At 49.4% G+C, this 20,491-nt stretch overlaps 2 protein-coding genes across 2 annotated transcripts; both read left to right on the forward strand.

The window, feature by feature from the left end:
- The first annotated feature begins 391 nt into the window (after positions 1-391).
- On the forward strand, positions 392-2,658 carry LOC137908587 (zinc finger protein 703-like). Its single transcript, XM_068752997.1, has 2 exons — positions 392-616; positions 1,159-2,658. The coding sequence occupies exons 1-2, from the start codon at positions 392-394 to the stop codon at positions 2,656-2,658; spliced, it is 1,725 nt and encodes a 574-aa protein (XP_068609098.1).
- An 8,046-nt stretch (positions 2,659-10,704) lies between these two features.
- On the forward strand, positions 10,705-20,485 carry LOC137908713 (uncharacterized). The gene is given in 26 exon segments (XM_068753135.1): positions 10,705-10,784; positions 11,027-11,146; positions 11,512-11,605; positions 11,680-11,749; positions 11,833-11,936; positions 12,022-12,117; positions 12,202-12,273; positions 12,361-12,441; positions 12,587-12,698; positions 12,839-12,955; positions 13,345-13,426; positions 13,528-13,632; positions 13,726-13,807; positions 13,996-14,031; positions 14,170-14,202; positions 16,030-16,162; positions 16,244-16,448; positions 17,612-17,711; positions 18,092-18,280; positions 18,345-18,506; positions 18,581-18,655; positions 18,771-18,845; positions 19,112-19,684; positions 19,760-19,937; positions 20,021-20,169; positions 20,267-20,485. Coding segments are annotated over 26 exon segments (3,342 nt in total).
- Positions 20,486-20,491: the final 6 nt, after the last annotated feature.

Here is a 20,491-nt window from a genome sequence, read left to right on the forward strand (position 1 = left end):
AGGAAGGGCTTCTCTCTGGGCGTTGCGCCGCCTTCTTGGCGCCCCCCCCCCCCCCCCCCCCGCCCACCTCATTCCTCATGCGGCCCCCCCCCCAGCGGACACTTGCTGCCTGTTGTGTGATCAGTGAGCTGCCGAAGTCCGGAGAGGAGACACGCAGAAGTGGGGACGGGAGCGCGCATCACCGGGATCTATACTCCACTCCGGTTTTCACGTTTTTTGGATGATGGCGCGTCAAACGGACTGAGAGGCTCCTCCGTCCCCTTCGGACTGTTTAGGACGTCCAGCTGTTTTTGTTTTTTCTTTTTTTCTTTGGGACATGGAATACATTTAGTAAACGTCACACGTGGACTAAAAGTAACGCACATCCCCAAAGCGCGGCGCCCCCTGTCCGATGAAATATCTCCCCGCGGCGCACCGACCCAGTACGCGGATCGAGCTCAGTGAGACCAGCCCGTCCGGTCCCGGTGCGGCGGACCCCCCGTTGACCCCTCTGGATCCTCACCGGCAGGCAAAGCGGCTCCCGATCCGACTGATCAACATGTTGACGGCGCACACCGGACACTTACTGCACCCGGAATATTTACAGCCTTTGACGTCCGCGCCAGTCAGCATCGAGGTATTTCATATTTGTCACAAGGACAAGACTTTAATGTGTCGTGTAATAAATAATAACAACTGATTGTCTGCTTTATTGATCCACTTAAATTGACGATGATTAATCGAGTCGTCGAAAGAATCCAAACGATAATTTTTACGCAAAGCAAAAAAGAAGTCTGGTGTTAGTTTTTGTAAAAAGGATGGAATGTAAATTTGCGTTTTGCTGTCAATTATTTCAGCTAAAATGATCGATTGAGAAAATCTTTTCAAAGATTAATCTCAAAATAAAAGTAAAATAAAAATAGCCTTTTTTTTTTAGGAAAGAAAAACTGTTTGTGCTCTGAAAACAGACATTTGAAGATTCAGGTCGATTTTATTGGGCTTTTTTTTTTAACGATTTCACTTTATAAACAATGACTAATAAAAAAAAAGAACCACCAGATAATTTTCTAATTAAATTAATCATCTCATGTAAATTAAATATGAATGAATGACAGGCTAACAGGGCAAATATTTCAGTTAAAATATAGATAACTAATCAGAATCTCTATTTGATCTCAGCTGGATGCCAAGAAGAGTCCGTTGGCCCTGTTGGCACAGACCTGCTCCCAGATCGGTAAACCAGACCCTCCATCTTCCTCCAAGCTGGGCTCCTCCTGCAACCACGGGGACAAGGAGTCCAGCGGTCGGCCGTGTCTCTCCAGCCTGAAGCATGGGGAGCACCGCCCCTCCCTGGAGGACAAGTGTAGCTTCAAGCCCTACAACAAAGGCAGTGGAGACGGTCACAGGGATGGAGTCAGCAGCAGCTCCAACGGCAGCGATAAAGTCGGCTTCAGGGTGCCCGGTAATAACGGAAATGGAAATTCCAGCTCAGGCCAGCTGTCCTACCCCCCCCACGCTGCTTCTCCCGGCTCCAGGACGAGCAGCAGCGCCTCTCCGGGGCGCAGCCAACAGCAGCAGCCGCCGCACAAGCGGAGCCAGTCTCCCGGTGAAAAGCCCGCCCCTCAGTCCCAGAACACCAGCGGCGAAAGCGCGAGTGAGCGAGGAAGTCCCGCCATCACGAGCAGCAACAGCCATCATCCCAAGAAGGACGCCGACGTAAATAAAAACAATTCAGACAGTCCACACAGCCACATCCGGGCCGGCAGCAACGGCAGCGCCGAAGGCGGGGCCGGCCACGAGGCGGTTAAAGCAGAGTCTGCCCAGCCGAACCTCCGTCCCGGACGCATTACGCCCATTTCTCCCTACAAGACGAGCCAACCGCTCTTCCCCCTGCCCCCCTCTAACATGGGCTACCACGGATCCTTATTGGGGGCTTACGCCGGCTACCCATCTCAGTTCGTCCCCGGGCTCGATCCGACAAAATCCGGCCTCGGGGTGGGAGGCATGGGAGTTGGTGGAAAGCACCCGAGTTCCAGCCCCCTCACGGGGGCCTCCCCTCCGTCCTTCATGCAGGGTTTATGCAGGGACCCCTACTGCTTAAGCTATCCCAGTGTACCCCATCTTGGCGGAAGCAACTGCAACTCCTGCATTCACGACCCCTCCTCCACCCTCAAATCAAGCTACCCGTTGGTCTATCCCTCCCACCCGCTCCACTCCCTCCACCAAAGCCCCCTGTCGTCCAGCGCGTCCTCCCCAATCTACACGTACGGCTTCATGCTTCCCAACGACCCCCTGCCCCACGCCTGTAACTGGGTCTCGGCCGCGGGGCCCTGCGACAAACGTTTCGGCAACTCTGAGGAACTCCTGGCTCACCTCCGGACGCACACAGCGCTCCCTGTGGGGATGGACAGTAAGCTGCTTTCGGTCTCCTCCTCTGGGCCGGCCCCCTGCCACCTTCACCTCCCGCATCAGAGCAGCCCAGGCTCAATGCCCGGCTCTCTCTCCCTCAGGGCGCCCCCCGGCCTGGGTCTCTCTCGGTATCACCCCTACAGTAAGGTCCATCTGCCCCCCGGACCCTCGCCCATCTCCCTGCACTCCCTGCCCACCACAGGCCCATACTACCCCCATTACGCTCTGTACGGTCAAAGACTCGGATCTTCTGCTCTGGGATACCAGTGATGCACCATCAACTCACACGATTGATATTTGCTTCAAAATCATGGGCAATGGCTTTATACTCTGTAGATGAGAAGACTGATACCACACATCCATCTTAGCTTAGCTTAGCACAAACGCAGGAAGCGTTTCCAAGCAGTGGAGGACTTCAGGAAGTTATGGCTCCAAATCATTTTGCAGTTAGGATTATGGTCTGGCTCTTGCCAGATAAGCTAACCGAGTCCCCTTTTCAGGTCCTTGTGTTATGCTAAGCTAACGTGCTACTGCCTGACGCCTTATATGTAACGGACAGACGAGAAAGGCATCAGTCCTCTTGTCTAACTTCCCATCGTAAAGCCAATGAGCCTACTTTCCAAGATATCAAGTGATTTTTTTTATTTTGCTGCTTCCTCTGACGTAAGACTGGATTCTAAAGGATGTGAGTTCAACTCCTGGATTTTGTTTTAGGAGCATTTTCTTGCTTTTTTTCTCCACATGATATGTGCGATTTTCCACTGCTGGTGCTCAGAATACTCATTCCTGGATCCCTTTGCTCCGGGCGGACTCTGGGTATCATGTTTGGGTTTTAATGTTTAATGGTTCTTGCTGCAAATGAAGATGATTTAACCCAGAAAAAAAAGAAAAGAAAAAAGACGTCTGGCTTTCTCCCTGCGAGACTTGCCTGGAGGTTTGACAGGAGAGACACTTGACTGTTTATTCAACACCACGGTTTGTGATGATTTGTTTCGGTTTCTTATGTTTTGTTTATTCCTACTGAGAATTTGTATTTATTCAATTCACAATCCTCCGAGCAGACATGTGGGAAGCCAGACGACAGAATATGTTGTGTCTTAACACTTTTTTCCCACAAGAATTATGATTGTTGAAATCACATTTCTCTCTCTCTCTCTCTCTCTTTCTCGCTCTGAACGCCTCAGCTCATTGATTTTACTATTGCCACAGCAAATCAATTAAAATGAGATGTGATATTTTTTGTAAGATGGGAACGCCTTGTGGCCGTGTCCTGTCAAAGGGGAGCTCGTATTTTATTAAACAAATCACACCGAAGATGTAAATCTTGTCTTCTTTTTGTTTTGTTTTTTATGTGCTCTGAATTTCTGTCCGTTTTTATGTAACGTATAAATCTAAAGATTGTGACGTTTATCTTGTCTTATCTGTCGTGGCGCTTCACTTTAATTTCTTCACTTCTTTTTTTGTGAAGAAGATGAAGCAGCAGTTTCATTTTGGGAGAAAATCCAAACTCTGACAGTCTTTGATGGGATTTTCTTTACAACAAAATACATGGTTTAAATGGTGTAAAGTCAGGAAGGTTCGAACTTCGCCTCTCTGAAAGAGAGAAATATCTCCTCTCAACCAGCTGTGAGAATTCTACCTTCAGGGTTTCAACTCCTCTTGAAGCTCTCGTTTTCATTCTTGGAACAACGTTTTCTGTCACTTTCCATTTGAAAAGCATCTTACAGGAAACTCAGAAACATTTTTCGTCATTCCCCTTATTTGAATTTTTTAAAACCCGGCTTTTCTGACTACCATTTCAGTTCTGATGGAGTATTTCTCGGCCTTGAGGGGAAACAGGAGTGAAAAGACGTAAACCTTTGTCGGTGTACATGTCAGCCTGACTGAGGCTGTCTGGATTCGTACGAGTAGCTATTATTACACTGTAAAAAAACAAAAACAATCACAAGATTGATGACTCTAGCTGCAGCATTGCTTCCAGTAATTTTTCACCATGTTGACAGTGTCTTATAATCAGACCACAAAGAGCTTGCGTTTCTCTGTCCTGCAGTGGATGCAGCTTCGCCCTGAAAGCAGCAGCTCCTTTATTCAAAGCTGTGGGGGGGGGGTTTAACGGCAATTTCCACGGATGCCGAGGAAGCACGGAAAAACCCATCGGGCTGTAATTTATCCAGACTGTAAGACCCTGATAAGCATCAGAGCCAAAGTGCCGCTTTAGGTATGTGTTCAAGATAAAGGCCCTTATAATCGCTCAAGTTACTACCCCTGCCACATGATTGGCAGCGGTAAAATGCCATTTCCTAGCAACGTGACACTGTGGCACCCTTACGAAGTATAAATGACCCTCGCTGGTAACAAGCATCTCCGACTAGAGACCCGCAGGGGTCAGAACTGCCTGTAACAAGAGAGCGCTCCAGTTTCAGCGGCCTGAGATGCTTTTACGGGTTGTCTGAGTTCGGCAGCAGGGCACAAGATCCTGTGGGCCCACTGTGGGGGTTTCATGTTGCCCGATGTGTCCCAGGAAACAGAACCACTTCTTTATGAAGCCCAAGAACGCCTTTGAATGCAGATACTACTGTGAAATAGTCTGTGGAGAGTTGTTGTTATCCTTCCTTGATGGATTCTATGGAACCTTTGGGTTTAAGGCGCAGCAGGAAGTAGAACGTTGGACTGGGATGCCACCTATTGGTGACACTGGAATGTCATTCAGTTTAATCAAGAGGAATCCCCTGCGTCTGGTACATCTTGTTGGATTCTGTTCACGTTCGTATAACATCAGTGCAGGTACTGCATATTTAGATTACAGGGATTTTCAGTGATTAGGTTAGTGATAATAGTGCAAAATTAATAAAGTATTATTAGGGATTGTGTATAAATTATTAGAGGAGAATATATTTATATATATATATATATATTTATTTATTAGAGAAAATTATAGTTGTTTTTTCACATTGCAAAAAAACAACTACCAGTACATGCAAAAAACAACAACGATGTGTTTAGTGCTAATTAGCAAGAATTTATATGCTAACATGCTGACTTAAAATGTACACATTGCCACATCAACATAATGCTAAATGACAACACGACAATGACATTTCCATCAATCATAGCTGTATGTCGTGTTTCATGCAATTTGATGAACATTTGTCTGCTAACATGCTAAGCTAACATGGTGAAAATAGCAAACGCTGTACTCTAAACATTAGCATGTTGTTCTCTTATGTTGCATTTAGAGCTCATGAGCAAAGCTATCATGCTGGCATTCTAAATGTTACACTATACGCACTGTCGTTTGTCATTTTTAGCATTTATTTCAGCGTGCAGGATCGTAATCTTTCCCAGTCAGCCGGATGATTCATCCTTTAAAGAACAATTGCATATTATTTAGAACACTAAATTAAACCCAGAGTTTTAGAGGACATATTTTTCAACAACATCTAAAAAGTATTTGGGTATTGCTTTTGGAACGGCTGAAGCCTGACAGCCCCGGTGATTAATGGTGACAGACCGCAGAGCTACTCCTTCATCACGGCCGGACTTCAACCTCTCTATCAGCCTAAAAACTGTGCATGAAGGCCAGAGGGAAAGAGCCGCATTAAAATCATTAAGGGACGTCACAAATCACCAACATATGCCCTGATTCTGAATTGGCTGTAAGTTTCTGCTCACCAGAAATAGATTCCTCTGATTTCATTGTCCTCTCTCCAACTTTATCACTTCATCCATCATCCTGCTATGCGGGCTTTTCAAGTGGTCCAAAAATAAAGAGGACCCAGATGTCAGCCATGCTGTACGAATGTTTCTTAACCACCCATAACTTACATCCACCCACAGGCAGGGGGAAATGTTGGAAATACACTGTTCTCACTTGTGGAAACACTTCACAAAACTTTCAAAATGAGCCGCACACACAATATACTGCAGCTCTGCAGCGGTGTATGTTAAATTACCCACATCCAACAATAAATAGATCTGCATTTCAGCAGCATTCTCATTTCTAAAACGGGCACTAATCCACCCTCCTTTCCTTCTCTCGAACCCTGTCGGTTTAAAAAAAAATAAAAAAGGAGTTTAGCGGTGTACAAAAGGGCAAACGTAATTATGGTTTCTTTGCTAATGTGCACGGCCCCAGCTGGTTTTGATCTGGATGTTCTCTAAGGGCTCAGCTGTCAGCTCTCATGGATCACAGACCTGTAGCTTAACGGAAAAACGTGCTTTGGCAGCGACCGGCAGAAGCCTGGAGGCCAGCGGTTGCTGGTCGGTTAGCCTCATGCAGGGATGGGGGGGGGTGACACCATCCGCTGCCTTCTGCATCTGGATCCTTTCGGTCACATTCCCTCATTCCTTTTGGTTTTTCACCTCCCCATCATGAATGCAACCGCTGTAATTGGCCGGCGTGACCCGGAGCAGACGCCACGCCACAGACTTGGGAGGTCAGAGAAAAGACTCCAAAATACACACACATGGACGACACCAGAGAGAGAGAGAGAGAGAGAGAGAGCACAAAGCAGAATGAAAAAGAGACGCTTGCATGGAAATAAGCATGCGTGATTACTCAAATACAGTCATTAAGGAGGAAATGTTGTTTTTTAGGCTGTCAGGATGATTAATGAGGGACAGAAAATCCACTCAAATGCTGTTGTTTAGTCTAACCACCAGACCTGATCTCTGCTAACATAGAGCAGACCGAAACCCAACTACAAAGCATGCTATCAAATGCTATAAGACAGTATTTTAAATAAACTGTTATTATAGCTCACATGTTCTTTTCCCAGAACAGAAACGTGTTCTTCTGACTTCAGTTTATTTGTGAGATTTTTGAGTCGGGTACTACCGGGAAGATGGGTTGATATTTAAACTTTGAAAAGGTTGAAGGTTTATATTCTGAAGGGATTTAGTCGCAGTTTGTTGGGCTTATGTAGGCGTTCCCAGGCGGCCTCTCGCCCATAGCAGGCTGGGATAGACTCCAGCAACTCCCGTGACCCGTAAAGCGGCAGAAAATGGATGGGTGGTTGTTGCAGCTCCGGATCGGATCGACTCATCTCAGTCAAACCAGGAATTAACAACTTTTTTTAGTTGTATGAAAATCCATCATATAATTTTTGTTAAATCTTTTTATAACCATCAAAAAGACTGCTAAAGCAGATTGCTTTACAAATATTCAAGCGAGCAAAAATGTTTGCGTTTCCATTCTATTCCAAAATGTATCCACATTTCCTTTTTGATTATTATGTAACAAGATTTCAGCTTTCAAAGAGTTTGGAGATTCTTGTTTTTGATTTTTGTTGTTGTTTTTTTAAACCAAAAACACAAGATTGAAAGTGCAATAAATAAATAGCCTATGCTAATGTGAACTACACTAGCATGTCAGGCTAACTACTGCGTTACCTTCAGTGGTAATCAATCATTATAGATGTTTGGATGGGTAACTCCCTTCAAACATAACCTAGTATCATTAAATTTCCCAAACACATTTCTCAGGGCCTTACTTAGAAACCAGTAGCTTGATTAGCTAGCGACAGCTAATAAAGTCTAGCTTGCTGTCACATCGGCTATTGATAATTGCCTCCTAAAAATGAGTACTTGTACTTGTCAAGACATTTGTCTGAAATGTAACCAGTAGTTTCAATTTTTTAGTAACTCCTACAATGCTAAACTGGCCTAGCATTAGTGAGAGGTCCCTCTGCTTTCCTTCATGCATGCCGCATTCATTGAAAAAACATTTAACATTGCCATTGATCACGTAGTCTACAGAGTATGTGTCAACACGTTGGAGAAAATTACCATCTTTGTGCCAAAGTCCTCAGAAATGCCAGATGTTTCCTGAACCATGCTTGAAGGCTGATAAGGAATCAGTTTTCAGCAGATGTGTGGACGCAGCGATTTAGCTGTGAATGATGAAGCGGCGTTTCAGCATTTCACAACACCAATGCTTCGTGGTAAAAGCAGCTGCAGATCCGGGTGATGTCACGTCAGCGGATGAGAATGACGAGGTATGCTAGTTGCGCAGTTGCCTCACAGCAAGAAGGTCACGGGTTCGAACAAATGAATGCATTTTTTAAATGCCTCAACCGATATGGGTGTGACCCAAAATATTTGAAAAGCAGCTAGTAGCTGTTAGCTGCTAATTCCAGGAAGAGAAACCAAAATCTCTCAAAAGTAGGGGGGGAACGTTCTGGAATCTCCTCCCACTCCGGTTACTATCCGACAGTGATGCACGCATCGGATGTTTGGTTATTCAATGTACATGGACAAATATTTAGCAGGTGCGATGTAGCAACCTAGCATCTGTCAAACTCGGCGAGCCGCCGTTCATGATGGCACGAATGACTGACACAAACAGTGAGGGAGTCGGACGGATGAGCGCCACGCCCGTGTGTGTGTGTGTGTGTGTGTGTGTGTGTGGGGGGGGGGGGGGGGTCCGAGGGTCAACACATCGCCTCAGCATTGAGTGTGGCCCAGCAGCTGTATGCATAGGGGAGCCTTGGCCTCCTGCTCTGCATGTCAGGGGCCATGATTAATGGCCTGCAGCCTTGCTCTTTACCCCCCACCACCACCACCCCCCGCCCCACAGAAGTCACTGCAGCCACTACTCATTTAGCTAATGGACACACACAAGACATGGACAGACACGCACAGCAGACGGGTTACATTCAACCGCGCAGCCAAACCAATTTCCCTCGCACAAAACACCACTCTTCCAGGCCGCGTGTAATTCCAGGGCGAGGGCGATATTGTGTTCGATTGCCATGTGCGGGGTTTGCGAGTCTGCACGGCGTCGAGGTCCAGAGGGTGCCCTGTTGTGTACCGGGTTCCCAGCGTGTCGGGCGGCTGGCGAGGAGTGATTTATGACCACGAGACTCCGACCTGTCTTCACTGCCAGCCCGGTATTGTTAAAACTGACAGCTAATGAGGCCAGACATGCTTTCAAGCAGAGCACTTAACGGGGCTTCAATCTTCTCCCGTCACGACGACCATTTTCTGCACTCTCTCACATGCCACCCTCCTTTCTCCATGCCTTCCTTGTTCTCTGTCTTTCTGTGGTGGAATATCTGACAGGCAGTGAAAAGGCCTCAGCCTGCTGAAGGAGATGTTTCTCAAAAGGCATCCTGCACACACACACACACACACACACACGCTCCCAGTTGTCCTTTCCCGAGCTCCGGCCCTTAAAAACAGAATCTGTTGCAGCTCTCCAACCTTTAACCCTCGTTCCTTGTCATCCATGATTAATGGCAGGCTAACAGGCTGCTAGCTCACATTGTTGGCGGTGCCATTGTGTCCTGGTTGCTGAACTCGGACAAAGAATGTTTTGCAGATGCGTTCATTAGATGCTACAACAGCGACACCCGGCGGTCGATGTGGGACGTGCAGGCAGCAGCATGATACTGAATGTGTTATAACATTTATGAATGAATAAACAGGTAATTATAATATGCATTAATGATTCTATTCATTCCTCCTTTTTTGATGTGATAGATAAGAAGAGTATGCGCAATAAATAAATATATTCAGAAGTTATTTAGTTGATTTATCATTTTCAACATATTTCAAGGCTCAGAAACTTTTTTTCGTTTTTGTATTTTTTTTATTTTAAAGTAGCGTGTGAAGCTATTGCCAGTTTAACCTGAGGAAACAGGAAGATCAAGAAAGTAGCAAATAAAGGTCAGCAGCAGCAGGTTTGTAGTGCAAACACTGCATTACAAATTAAAATATTGCGCAAAATAGACACGCTCAGATTTGTATATTGTAAAAAAAAGAAATATCTATACCTTGTGAACATATTTTTGTATCATCAGTGTTTTCTATTGGTTGCTTCATGCACCCCAAAACAATCAGCTGTACTGTGTCGCCTCCTGCTGGACACCTGTTTAAAGCACACCCTCCGTGACGTCATCCGCTTTACTTCAGAAAAGTTTACCCTCTCCCAGTTTCCTGAGCTATAAATAGTAAAGACTCTTTGAAGCATTTGTAACGGGGTGGGGGATGATTACGCAAACATTTTACGCGAAGTCCGACCCCGTGCGCGCTTTCTTCTAAAAGATGCGTGCGTTTTAGTCATCTAATCGAGACGCAGAAGTAATTTCTGCGCGTTGAAACGTTGTCTGCCCCCCCCCAGCAGGAGTCTCTCCTTGCAGTTCCTGAAGTTCCCAACTGCTCCCTCCCCCTTTTCCCGGCTCCTCCTCCTCCTCCTCCTCCTCCTCCTTCGGGCTTCTTTCTTCGTATCGAACGATCTTCCAAAACTTTTCCGTGCCAAAGCTTCCCCGAAGCTTTTGAACCCAATGAAATGGGAATAATAAAACAACGGCAGTGATGACCGAGCAGGCGGAAAAACCTCCGACCTCGGTATCCACACCGGAGCCAGTCCTCAACAAGGACTCCCGAGGGAATCGGTAAGTAGGGAAAAGATGGAGAGGAAGCGCCCGGTGAGGCCCGGATCCGGCGAGCTTCTCGTGTTTGCACATCCAGCTCATTCCACTAAGGAAGCTCTGAGACGCGGACGCGGCGCAGATCTGCACCAAATCATGCGATCAGCTTTTACGCACATAACGCAGACACTGAAATGTGTTATAAAAGCTTTACAGGTGTGCACGCAGGTAGAGCGGGATCAGTGGCTGTTTATAAATGTGTCCAGGTATGAGGCGGAGCACGGAGGAGAGAGGAGGCAGAGGAGGCCCGGACCCCCAGACCTCCAGCTGTGTCTGGAGGAGGAGGCGGAGCCAGCGGAGGGCGGGAAGAAAGCAGCCGGCGTGAGGTGAGATTGTGACGTCAGCTTTTAAACTTTACAAAATAATGTAAATAATCATTATAAGCGACAAAATGTTTTTTGTTTTTTTTACAAAAAACTGAAAAAAATATTTCAATTTTTTAAAGTTTTTGTCACATTTGTGGCCTAAAATGTGTCAAAAAACAGGAACATATTTTGCTGAATAATAGCCATGTCATCCTCAAACCGGTCTGAACTGGATCCATTTGGCCCTTATGAAGTGCTGTTTACAGATCCTGCTGTAAGACGCCGCCGACATCCCGGTGACGCGTCTGGGACCGTCCCGTCGCACCTGTCCGGGCGTTACCTGTCCGCTGTCTGTTCAAACACAAGCTAACCCTCTTGTTTGTCAGGCTGAAACCCGCGGGGGGGCAGCAGCCTTCGCCCATTCTGACCCCGAGCGACTGCGTGTCCAAGTTCGAGAGGAAGAAGCCCCACCCCGGCCACGTACGGAACCGCCCGACCCGAACGCTTCGTGCGGTTTGTTTTTTACCGTCCGCTAACAGATCCGTCCTTTTCAGCTGTCGAAGACAAACGGTCACTATCACAAGTTATTCAAAGAGGTCGGCAAAGACGAGCTCCTCAAGCAGAGTGAGTTTCAGACTGTTTGCCCGCCAATCGGAGGCTGCGAGACCCGCCGGCGCTGACGCCCGTGTCCCGTTTGTCCCCGACAGGCTACACGTGCGCCCTGCAGAGAGACATTTTATACCAGGGCAGAATGTTTGTCTCTGATAACTGGGTCTGTTTCCACTCCAAGCTCTTCGGCAGAGACACGAAGGTGCGACGCCGCCTGAGCATGGGGGGGCAGCCGCTCATGTTTTTCACGGCTGGATTTTCGTCTAACTTGTTCTCTCGACCTCCAGATTTCCATCCCCGCGTTGTCTGTGACGTTTATCAAAAAGACCAAAACGGCGTTGTTGGTGCCGAACGCCCTGGTGATTGAAACCACGAGTTTTCAGGTGAGGAGTCGATCGGGCATTTGTTCTTTTCCCTTATTCGCGTGAACGGGAAACTGATGGTAAAAAAAAACGTCTGTTTTCCAGCACGTCTTTGTTTCCTTCCTCTCTCGAAACACCACCTACAAATTCCTGAAGTCCGTCTGCATTCATCTGGAGGTAAATCTAAAGTGGAACATTTATTTTCCCCGCTTTGGAGAAGACGGCTAGCGCGCTAACGTTTGCATGCTAAATATGAAGCTCCAGGTGGACAAGGCGTGCCTCAGCCCCACCACGTCGTCCTGTGAAAACAGCTTCAGAGCCAAATGCCCGTCGTCTCTTCCACTGGTCAGTCGGGGGGGGGTTCTTGCACAGGGGGGGGGGGGGTGTATCTATTTATTTTCCTGAATGTCCTCCATTGTGAGAACGTCTATAGCGCTGCCTCGCTCTCTATGTGGGATCCATTGTACCGTTTCCTGCACGTGCGCCGCAGGACTTTTCCAGAGACTTCTCTGACCTCGATGGCGTCGTGCAACAAAGACGGCAGGAGATGATGGAGAGCAGCAGCTCCGGCTCCCAAACGCCAGATTACGACAAAATAGCAGGTGCGTGCGCTCCTCAAAGCTACTTTATGCTAATGCCGTAGCGTAGCGCTTCAGGCAGGTCCCTTTGCAAATATCCAAGTGAAGCCCGGCCTGGTGTTGACTCACCTGTGGGTCACCTGACCTTCTCTGTGTTTGAGCAGACTTCCCCAGCCTCCCGGACACGTTTCTCAGCACAGTGAAGACCGGAGAGGTTTCCGTCCACGCAGACGTCCACCTCCAGAATCCGGGCCATCAGCGCGGCGCCGCGCTTCACGGTGGTTTTGATGGAATCGCTTTGATGAAGGCTTCTGTGACGCTTCCTTTGAAACAGCCTCAGAGGCAGTAGAAATAAACAAACTGTCGTTTATTAACCTTGGCTTTACGGAGCGGTTGCGTAACGGGTAACAGGTAACACGCCGCCTCTCTGCTAGCCAAAAAAGCTGTAGTGAAACGCAGCTTCGGCCATTTTGCAGCCATTTGTAGACAACAAAACATGGCAACAACAACAGTGTGTGGTGTTTTATCTCATCTTCCACTTAGGGAGGAAGGAGGAAGACACCATTTTGAGCTACCTGTTACCTCCTCGCATCAACATTAACACCCTTAACGCTGCAGCTGCTTCCTAGCTACTAGCATCAAATCTAATTTTTTTTGCTTCCCTTCACAGGTTCTGCCAAACCGACCGGGCTCGAAGACAAAACGTCACAGCCCGTATCGCTGCACGCCATCCTGCTCCTCTATCTGTTCCTGTGAGTCCGGGGACAGGAGATGCTAAAGATAATAGCATAGCTAGCTGTTATTTGAGCGTGCCAGCGCTTCTTCCACACGGTTGTTTTGCGTGTGTTCACAGGGTCGGCGTTCTCGTCCTGTCCTCCTGTTACATGGCTTTTAAGATCTTGGCGCTGGAGCATCGTTTGAACTCCTTGATTTCCTTCGGGGAACAGATCCGAAATCAGTAAGAGAGTTTGAAAGAGATTGAAAGCTCCAAATACGCTCACGTATGTTCTGTTTCAATCTTTATTGACTGACGTGTGACGTCTTGTAGCAGAAATGCTGTCGGCAGGACCCAGAGTGAAATGAACGCCGAGATCTATGAAGAACTGTCGACCAACTTGTTCAAGCTAGAAAAGGTTCGTTCCGTTTTCTTGCGCCGCACAGAAATAGGCTCAATATTTGATCATCATAGATCCAAATGTTTTCATACAGATCTGAACCCGTAGTCCAGATCAGTAATTAGAATCAGGATTTAGGCGTTTAATGGACTCGGTATGATTTTTACTCTGCATGATTTCTGACATCTCCCGTTTTTAAATCACAGATTCAAAGAAATCTGCAGAAGCTTCTGGGGGAGACTTGAGGAGAACACTAATCAGCTGGTTCTGACCCGAAGCTTCGGCTGTTAGCAGAGACGTTATCTCATTTCAGATCGGCCTGTTTCGGATTTGAAGCTTTCTTAGGTTACGTGAACTTTAACTCTTTCCCCCTGTTCCAGTCAGGACTCGATCTGACTGGGTCGGTGTCGGAGGTGAATTGAAGCACCGTGTTAGCGTGCTAGCATTAGCTAAGAATGTATTTATTGACAAGCTTTTATTTTCATTTCATCATGGTCCGATTATTTCATTGTTTTCCACACATTTCTTAAAGGTCAAATCATGCTGTGCAATTTTTGTTCAAATTGAATTGCAGATAATATATATTTGTGGATTTTATGCGTACAGTTCCTCTTCTATTTTTTATCTCTAATTAGAAATGAGTCTTATTTTTCTGGCTGAAAACACACTGAAGCAATTTCCAAACCAGTTTAATGTGATATATTTACATGTGCTTTTACTATAAGTGTCTCAGAACGTTTGCTGTTTAGGGAGAGGAGCGTGTTTCTTCTTCTTCGGTGGTGTGGTGAGACGTCTGGTTGCTGATCACTGACTTGTTGTCCTTCATTAAAGGCCATGAATTGTCCTGAGCTTTGTGTTTGTGAGCTTTCCCGTCAGGGAGTCGACCTCAGAGTCGGGTGACGCGTCTGCAAAGCTATGAAAAAATTTATGCAAACAACCCAACATCTCCTGAAACCTTATCCTCAGGAACGCAAAAGAATGTTGCCATAGGAACCCACAGCAGACTCTGTGTGGATTGGAATCCAAACCCGGCTCCATTACGATCTTTAATAATGAGTATTTATACTTTTGTAACTTGATGCTAGCAGGCTACGTTTGTAGATTCGCCTCAGTTATAGTCTAAAAGGAGTTTTACTCACGTATTAGTACCTTTTTGTACACTTTGCATAATGGATAAGTCTGTGAGAAACTCCGCTTTGAACTATCCAGACCCCTCGGGTCATCTGGGACAGATGTGCTGGAGTCAAAACCGACCATCAGAATGAATCCCCAGAGAACCGAGGACCGGCTTCATCTCGGATAAAATAAAAATACACAACGTTCCCTGAGCGACAAGAAATCCACGAGGAGTCCAGATGGTTTTTCTTGAATAACTATCAAAGTAATAATCCTACTAGTTTGGTTCCAGGTTCTAGGGTCAGATCCCATGCATCCTTAAAGGAATCACTTTTTGCTCGGTGCAGGTTTGTTTCTTTATTTCTACCTTTTTATATTGTCTTTTTTTTTTGGACCAGTCATGAGTCGATCAGCCTTAATAATCCATAATAATATTGTTAGTAAGAAAAAAAATAATAATATACTATTCTCGGCTCAGCAAAGGAGAGGTCAAAATACATGATGCATTTTTTTGTGTAACTTTTTTTTGCAAGGGTGTGTGGTTCTTTCATCCTCAGATCAAAGTTAGACTGAGAGTTTTTGAGTTACCTTGCTGACAGGCAGGCAGACAGACAGAAGAGCAGACAGGCAGACAGACAGACAGACAGACAGGCAGACAGACAGACAGGCAGACAGACTGTGCATGCATTGAATCTGGATGTTTATTGTGCTGCAACAACAAAGCGGCCCGCCCACTCCCGGGTTTTTAACCAATCACACGCGCGCCTCCACATCTCGTCTGCCTATCAACCCGTGCCCGACCCCCCCCACCCCCCCCTTGCATGACGTAACACCCAGTCTGAAAGTGCAATGGCGATATTGGACAATAACAGCCGCCGCTTCTCGAGGGCTTCATCTCTATTATGTGGCTAACGTCGGAGGAAGCCCCTCCAGTCGGATGCGCGTCCAATCAGCGCGCAGCGCGAGCCTCGACCTCGAGACAAGGCGAAGGTGCTTCCGCAGCCCCCGCGCGCGATGACGGCTTAGATCCAACCCCGCTGGTGAGTCGCGAACTCTCGTTTCCTGCGGCCAGCTTCGCGTTTCAAAGGGGCGTGGCCACGCGTGGGTACCGCTTCTGACTAAAGGATGCTGATAGCTTAGCAACAGCGGCAAGAAAGGGAGAGGAAGCGGAGGAGAGACAATGGATGTCAGCGTCGCTACTGGGGGAGGAGATCACCTTCATCAGCATCACCATCATCATCATCAGGAGCCGTGAATGTAAACAAAGGGCGTGGGCCTTCCAGCTGGCCCCCACGCGGGGTTCACCCCCCCCCTAACTGTTGCCTCCTCTCTCCTCAGGTGTGACGTGTGAACATGGCCACACAGGAGCCGTCCCCTCCGTCGTCCATGGAGAGCAACAAGCCGGGCTTCCCCAAGAAGATCCTGGGCAACAAGCTGGAGGACAAGCACCTGTGCAACGGCTGCCACGACATCCTCCGGCGACCGTTCCAAGCCCAGTGCGGCCATCGCTTCTGCTCCTACTGCTTCAACAGGACTGTGAGGTGAGGAGGCGCGGGCGTGGGGCGGGGAGGTGCAGGCGTGGGGCGGGGAGGTGGAGGCGTGGGGCGGGGAGGTGGAGGCGTGGGGCGGGGAGGTGGAGGCGTGGGGCAAGGAGGTGCAGGCGTGGGGCGAGGAGGTGCAGGCGTGGGGCGGGGAGGTGCAGGCGTGGGGCGGGGAGGTGGAGGCGTTGGGCGAGGAGGTGCAGGCGTGGGGCGGGGAGGTGCAGGCGTGGGGCGGGGAGGTGGAGGCGTGGGGCGAGGAGGTGGAGGCGTGGGGCGAGGAGGTGGAGAAAAGGAGGTGCAGGTGTGGGGCGAGGAGGTGGAGAAAAGGAGGTGCAGGCGTGGGGCGGGGAGGTGGAGGCGTGGGGCGAGGAGGTGGAGGCGTGGGGCGGGGAGGTGGAGGCGTGGGGCGAGGAGGTGCAGGCGTGGGGCGGGGAGGTGCAGGCGTGGGGCGGGGAGGTGGAGGCGTGGGGCGGGGAGGTGGAGGCGTGGGGCGGGGAGGTGGAGGCGTGGGGCGGGGAGGTGGAGGCGTGGGGCGGGGAGGTGGAGGCGTGGGGCGAGGAGGTGGAGGCGTGGGGCGGGGAGGTGGAGGCGTGGGGCGGGGAGGTGGAGGCGTGGGGCGGGGAGGTGCAGGCGTGGGGCGAGGAGGTGGAGGCGTGGGGCGGGGAGGCGCAGGCGTGGGGCGAGGAGGCGGAGGCGTGGGGCGGGGAGGCGCAGGCGTGGGGCGAGGAGGTGCAGGCGTGGGGCGGGGAGGTGGAGGCGTGGGGCGAGGAGGTGGAGGCGTGGGGCGGGGAGGTGGAGGCGTGGGGCGAGGAGGTGCAGGCGTGGGGCGAGGAGGTGCAGGCGTGGGGCGGGGAGGTGGAGGCGTGGGGCGAGGAGGTGGAGGCGTGGGGCGGGGAGGTGGAGGCGTTGGGCGAGGAGGTGCAGGCGTGGGGCGAGGAGGTGGAGGCGTGGGGCGGGGAGGTGGAGGCGTTGGGCGAGGAGGTGCAGCCGTGGGGCGAGGAGGTGCAGGTGCAGGCGAGGAGGTGCAGGCGTGTTAAACAAATGAATGTTTAACGAGAGTAGAAAGTACATTTGGTTCAGAATGTAGAAGAATAAAGAACGATCAATAAACCTGAAATCGTGCTGTGAGACTTGACTGATTGATAATCCGTTGATCGTTTTGGCCTCTTTTGTTGTTTTATTGCAGTAATGGACCCCAGAAATGCAGCGCCTGCATTAAAGAGGACATTTTTGAGGAGCCCACGTCGATTTTGAAACAAGGATGTGTGAGTATTTCTGTTTTGCTATTTTCATTTATTTGGGAAAAAAAAAATTCAGAAAAGAAAAAATTAGACAAACGATTTAAAACCATCAGAATATTCACTTTACTTCAGGAAAAGTTAAATAAATGCAGCGAATTCTTACATTTTAGAAGCCGGAGAGAAACTTAAATATTTGTATTAGTTCCCGTTGAACTTCAGAGATGAACCTAAACAGCATTCTGAGAAGATTTAATAGTTTAAAGGTTTAATGATGATCAGGGTTTTAGCCAGTCTCAGTTTTACCAGTTACAAATTGATTTGGTTTAAGTTTTATTCAAACCAGTGCTGGTTATAGTCTGATTTAGATCTCATTTAGATTTTTCTAGCCAGTAAACATTTTAAAGAATCCGCCATCGAGGAATCTCCTGTTTCTCCAGGCTTTTCCCGACAACGCCGTCCGAAGGGAAGTCGAGCACCTTCCCGCCGTTTGCATCAATGAAAGTTGTACGTGGAAAGGCAGCATCAAAGACTACGAGGTGACTCTTTCCTCCGATTGTTCTCTAGCGTTTATCTGATACCAGATTGATTGATCGGTTTGTTTCTGGCCTGAACAAATGATTTGAACTGCTTTGACGTTTATCTGTGTCTTTTTTGCAGCTCAACCACGAGGGGAAGTGCGAGTTCATGATCATCCCCTGCCCCTCCTGCAAAGAACACATCCGCTTCAACGAGCAGGAGCGGCACAGCGAGCGAGAGTGCCCGGAGAGAACGCTCAACTGCAAGTACTGCAAGGAGCCATTTCATTTCAAAAACATCAAGGTGGGACATGGTTCGCTCGGACGCCCCCCCCCCCCTCTTTCTGTGTGCTTGAAGAAAACGTTCCTTTTTTACAGGCGCATGATGAGATCTGTCCCAAGTACCCGATGATCTGTGAAGGCTGCGCCAAGAAGAAGATACCCAGAGAAAAGGTAGTCTGTGTGTGTGTGTGTGCGTGCGTGTGCGTGCGTGCGTGTGTGTGTGCGTGTGCGTGTGTGTGCGTGTGTGTGCGCTATGCTAATAATCCCTTTCATTGTTTCATTTCAGTACGTGGACCACATTAAGTTCTGCAGCAAGTTCAGGACTCCGTGTCGCTTTCACGTCGTGGGATGCGACACGTCTGTGAGTACCTCGCGTTTCCACGCTAGGGACCGTCTGAAAATGAGTAGCAGGGGCGAGGAGGTCAGAAAGGAGGGAGGATCGTGCATTTCTTTTTTTTGTATTTGAGTTTTCTCTTCTTTGGGTCACAAAGATGATTTTTCTTTTTTTATATTTAATGTTAATCCTTTGTAAAGAATGTTTTAACCCTCCTCTCCACACATAATTCTCCCACGGTCCCTTAAACTGCTGACGGGAAAGCGTTTTTTTTTTTCCTCTTGTTTTCGTAGGTGGAAAAGGAAAAGATTCACGACCACGAGCGCGCCTATGCCTACGAGCACCTCAACCTGCTGCTGCATTACATCATGGGCATGAAAGTGAGTATGGAGGGCCTGCAGCCCCACGGGCTGGAGGTGGCCGGTCACAAACTGGTGCAGCTCCAACAGTCCCTCAGGGAGCTTGAGGCCAGAGTCTCCCAGCTCAGCACCACCTCCTGTGGGCCTCCCGTGCAGGGAGCCGCCGCCGCCACCTCCTCTTCATTCTCCACCTCCGGTCCCCCTGGTCCACCCGCCTCGGCTCCTCTCCCGCCCCCGCCCGCTCTCGCTCCCACTCTGTCTGTGTCGACCTCTTTCACGCCCCTGCCCAGCTCGGTGGGAGCGGCGCTGGAGCTGCAGCTCCACAGCGAGAAGACCAAGGTGGCCGAACTGGGCCGCAGGTGCACGGAGCTGGAGGTCAAGGCCGGCACGTTCGAAAACGTGGTGTGCGTCCTGAACAGAGAGGTGGAGCGGTTCGCCACCACCATGGAAGCCAGCAACCGTCAGCACAAGCTGGACCAGGACAAGATCGAAGCTCTGAGCAATAAGGTGAGACTGGATCGAAGCCGCAGGTAGCCCCCAAACGCTCCCTCCCTCAAACCGACGGCACGTTTCCCTTCCCAGGTGCGACAGCTGGAGAGGACGGTGGGGCTGAAGGACCTGACGGTCGCCGAGATGGAGGGCCGCCTGAGGGAAATGTCCGCCACTACGTTTGACGGCGTCTTCGTCTGGAGGATCTCTGATTTCGCCAAGAAGAGACAGGACGCCGTCGCGGGCCGAGCCCCCGCCATGTTTTCCCCGGGTAAGGCAGAGCTCAGGTCACGGAGGGTGCAGGAAGCCCGGCCTGCGCTTTGTGCTTGAAGCCGACTCTCTCCTTCCTCTCAGCCTTCTACACCAGTAAGTACGGCTATAAGATGTGTCTGCGGATCTACCTGAACGGCGACGGGACGGGGCGTGGCAGCCACCTGTCCTTGTTCTTCGTGGTGATGAGGGGCCTGAGTGACGCTCTGCTTAAATGGCCCTTCAACCAGAAGGTAGACGACTCTGAGAAATCAGCTACAGTAGCGAACTCGCCTTTCGACGCCCCCCCCCCGTGGTGACATCATCCGTCCGACCCCCTCTCGTCTCCAGGTGACCCTGATGCTTCTGGACCAGAGCAACAGGGAGCACATCATCGACGCCTTTCGACCCGACGTCACTTCCTCTTCCTTCCAGAGACCCGTGAGCGAGATGAACATCGCCAGCGGCTGTCCCCTCTTCTGCCCGCTCGCCAAGCTCGACGCCAAGAACTCCTACATCCGCGACGACACCATCTTCATCAAGGCGATCGTGGATCTCACCGGCCTCTAGGTGGCG

Source organism: Brachionichthys hirsutus, chromosome 19, assembly GCF_040956055.1.
Source record: "Brachionichthys hirsutus isolate HB-005 chromosome 19, CSIRO-AGI_Bhir_v1, whole genome shotgun sequence".
Lineage (NCBI taxonomy): Eukaryota > Metazoa > Chordata > Actinopteri > Lophiiformes > Brachionichthyidae > Brachionichthys > Brachionichthys hirsutus.

What these genes read in the sequence shown, in the direction of transcription:
- LOC137908587 (XM_068752997.1), top strand. Translation starts at nt 392, where the DNA reads ATGAAATATCTCCCCGCGGCGCACCGACCCAGTACGCGGATCGAGCTC. An exon ending in CCGCGCCAGTCAGCATCGAG is followed by an intron (nt 617 to 1,158) that starts GTATTTCATATT and finishes ATTTGATCTCAG; the next exon opens with CTGGATGCCAAGAAGAGTCC.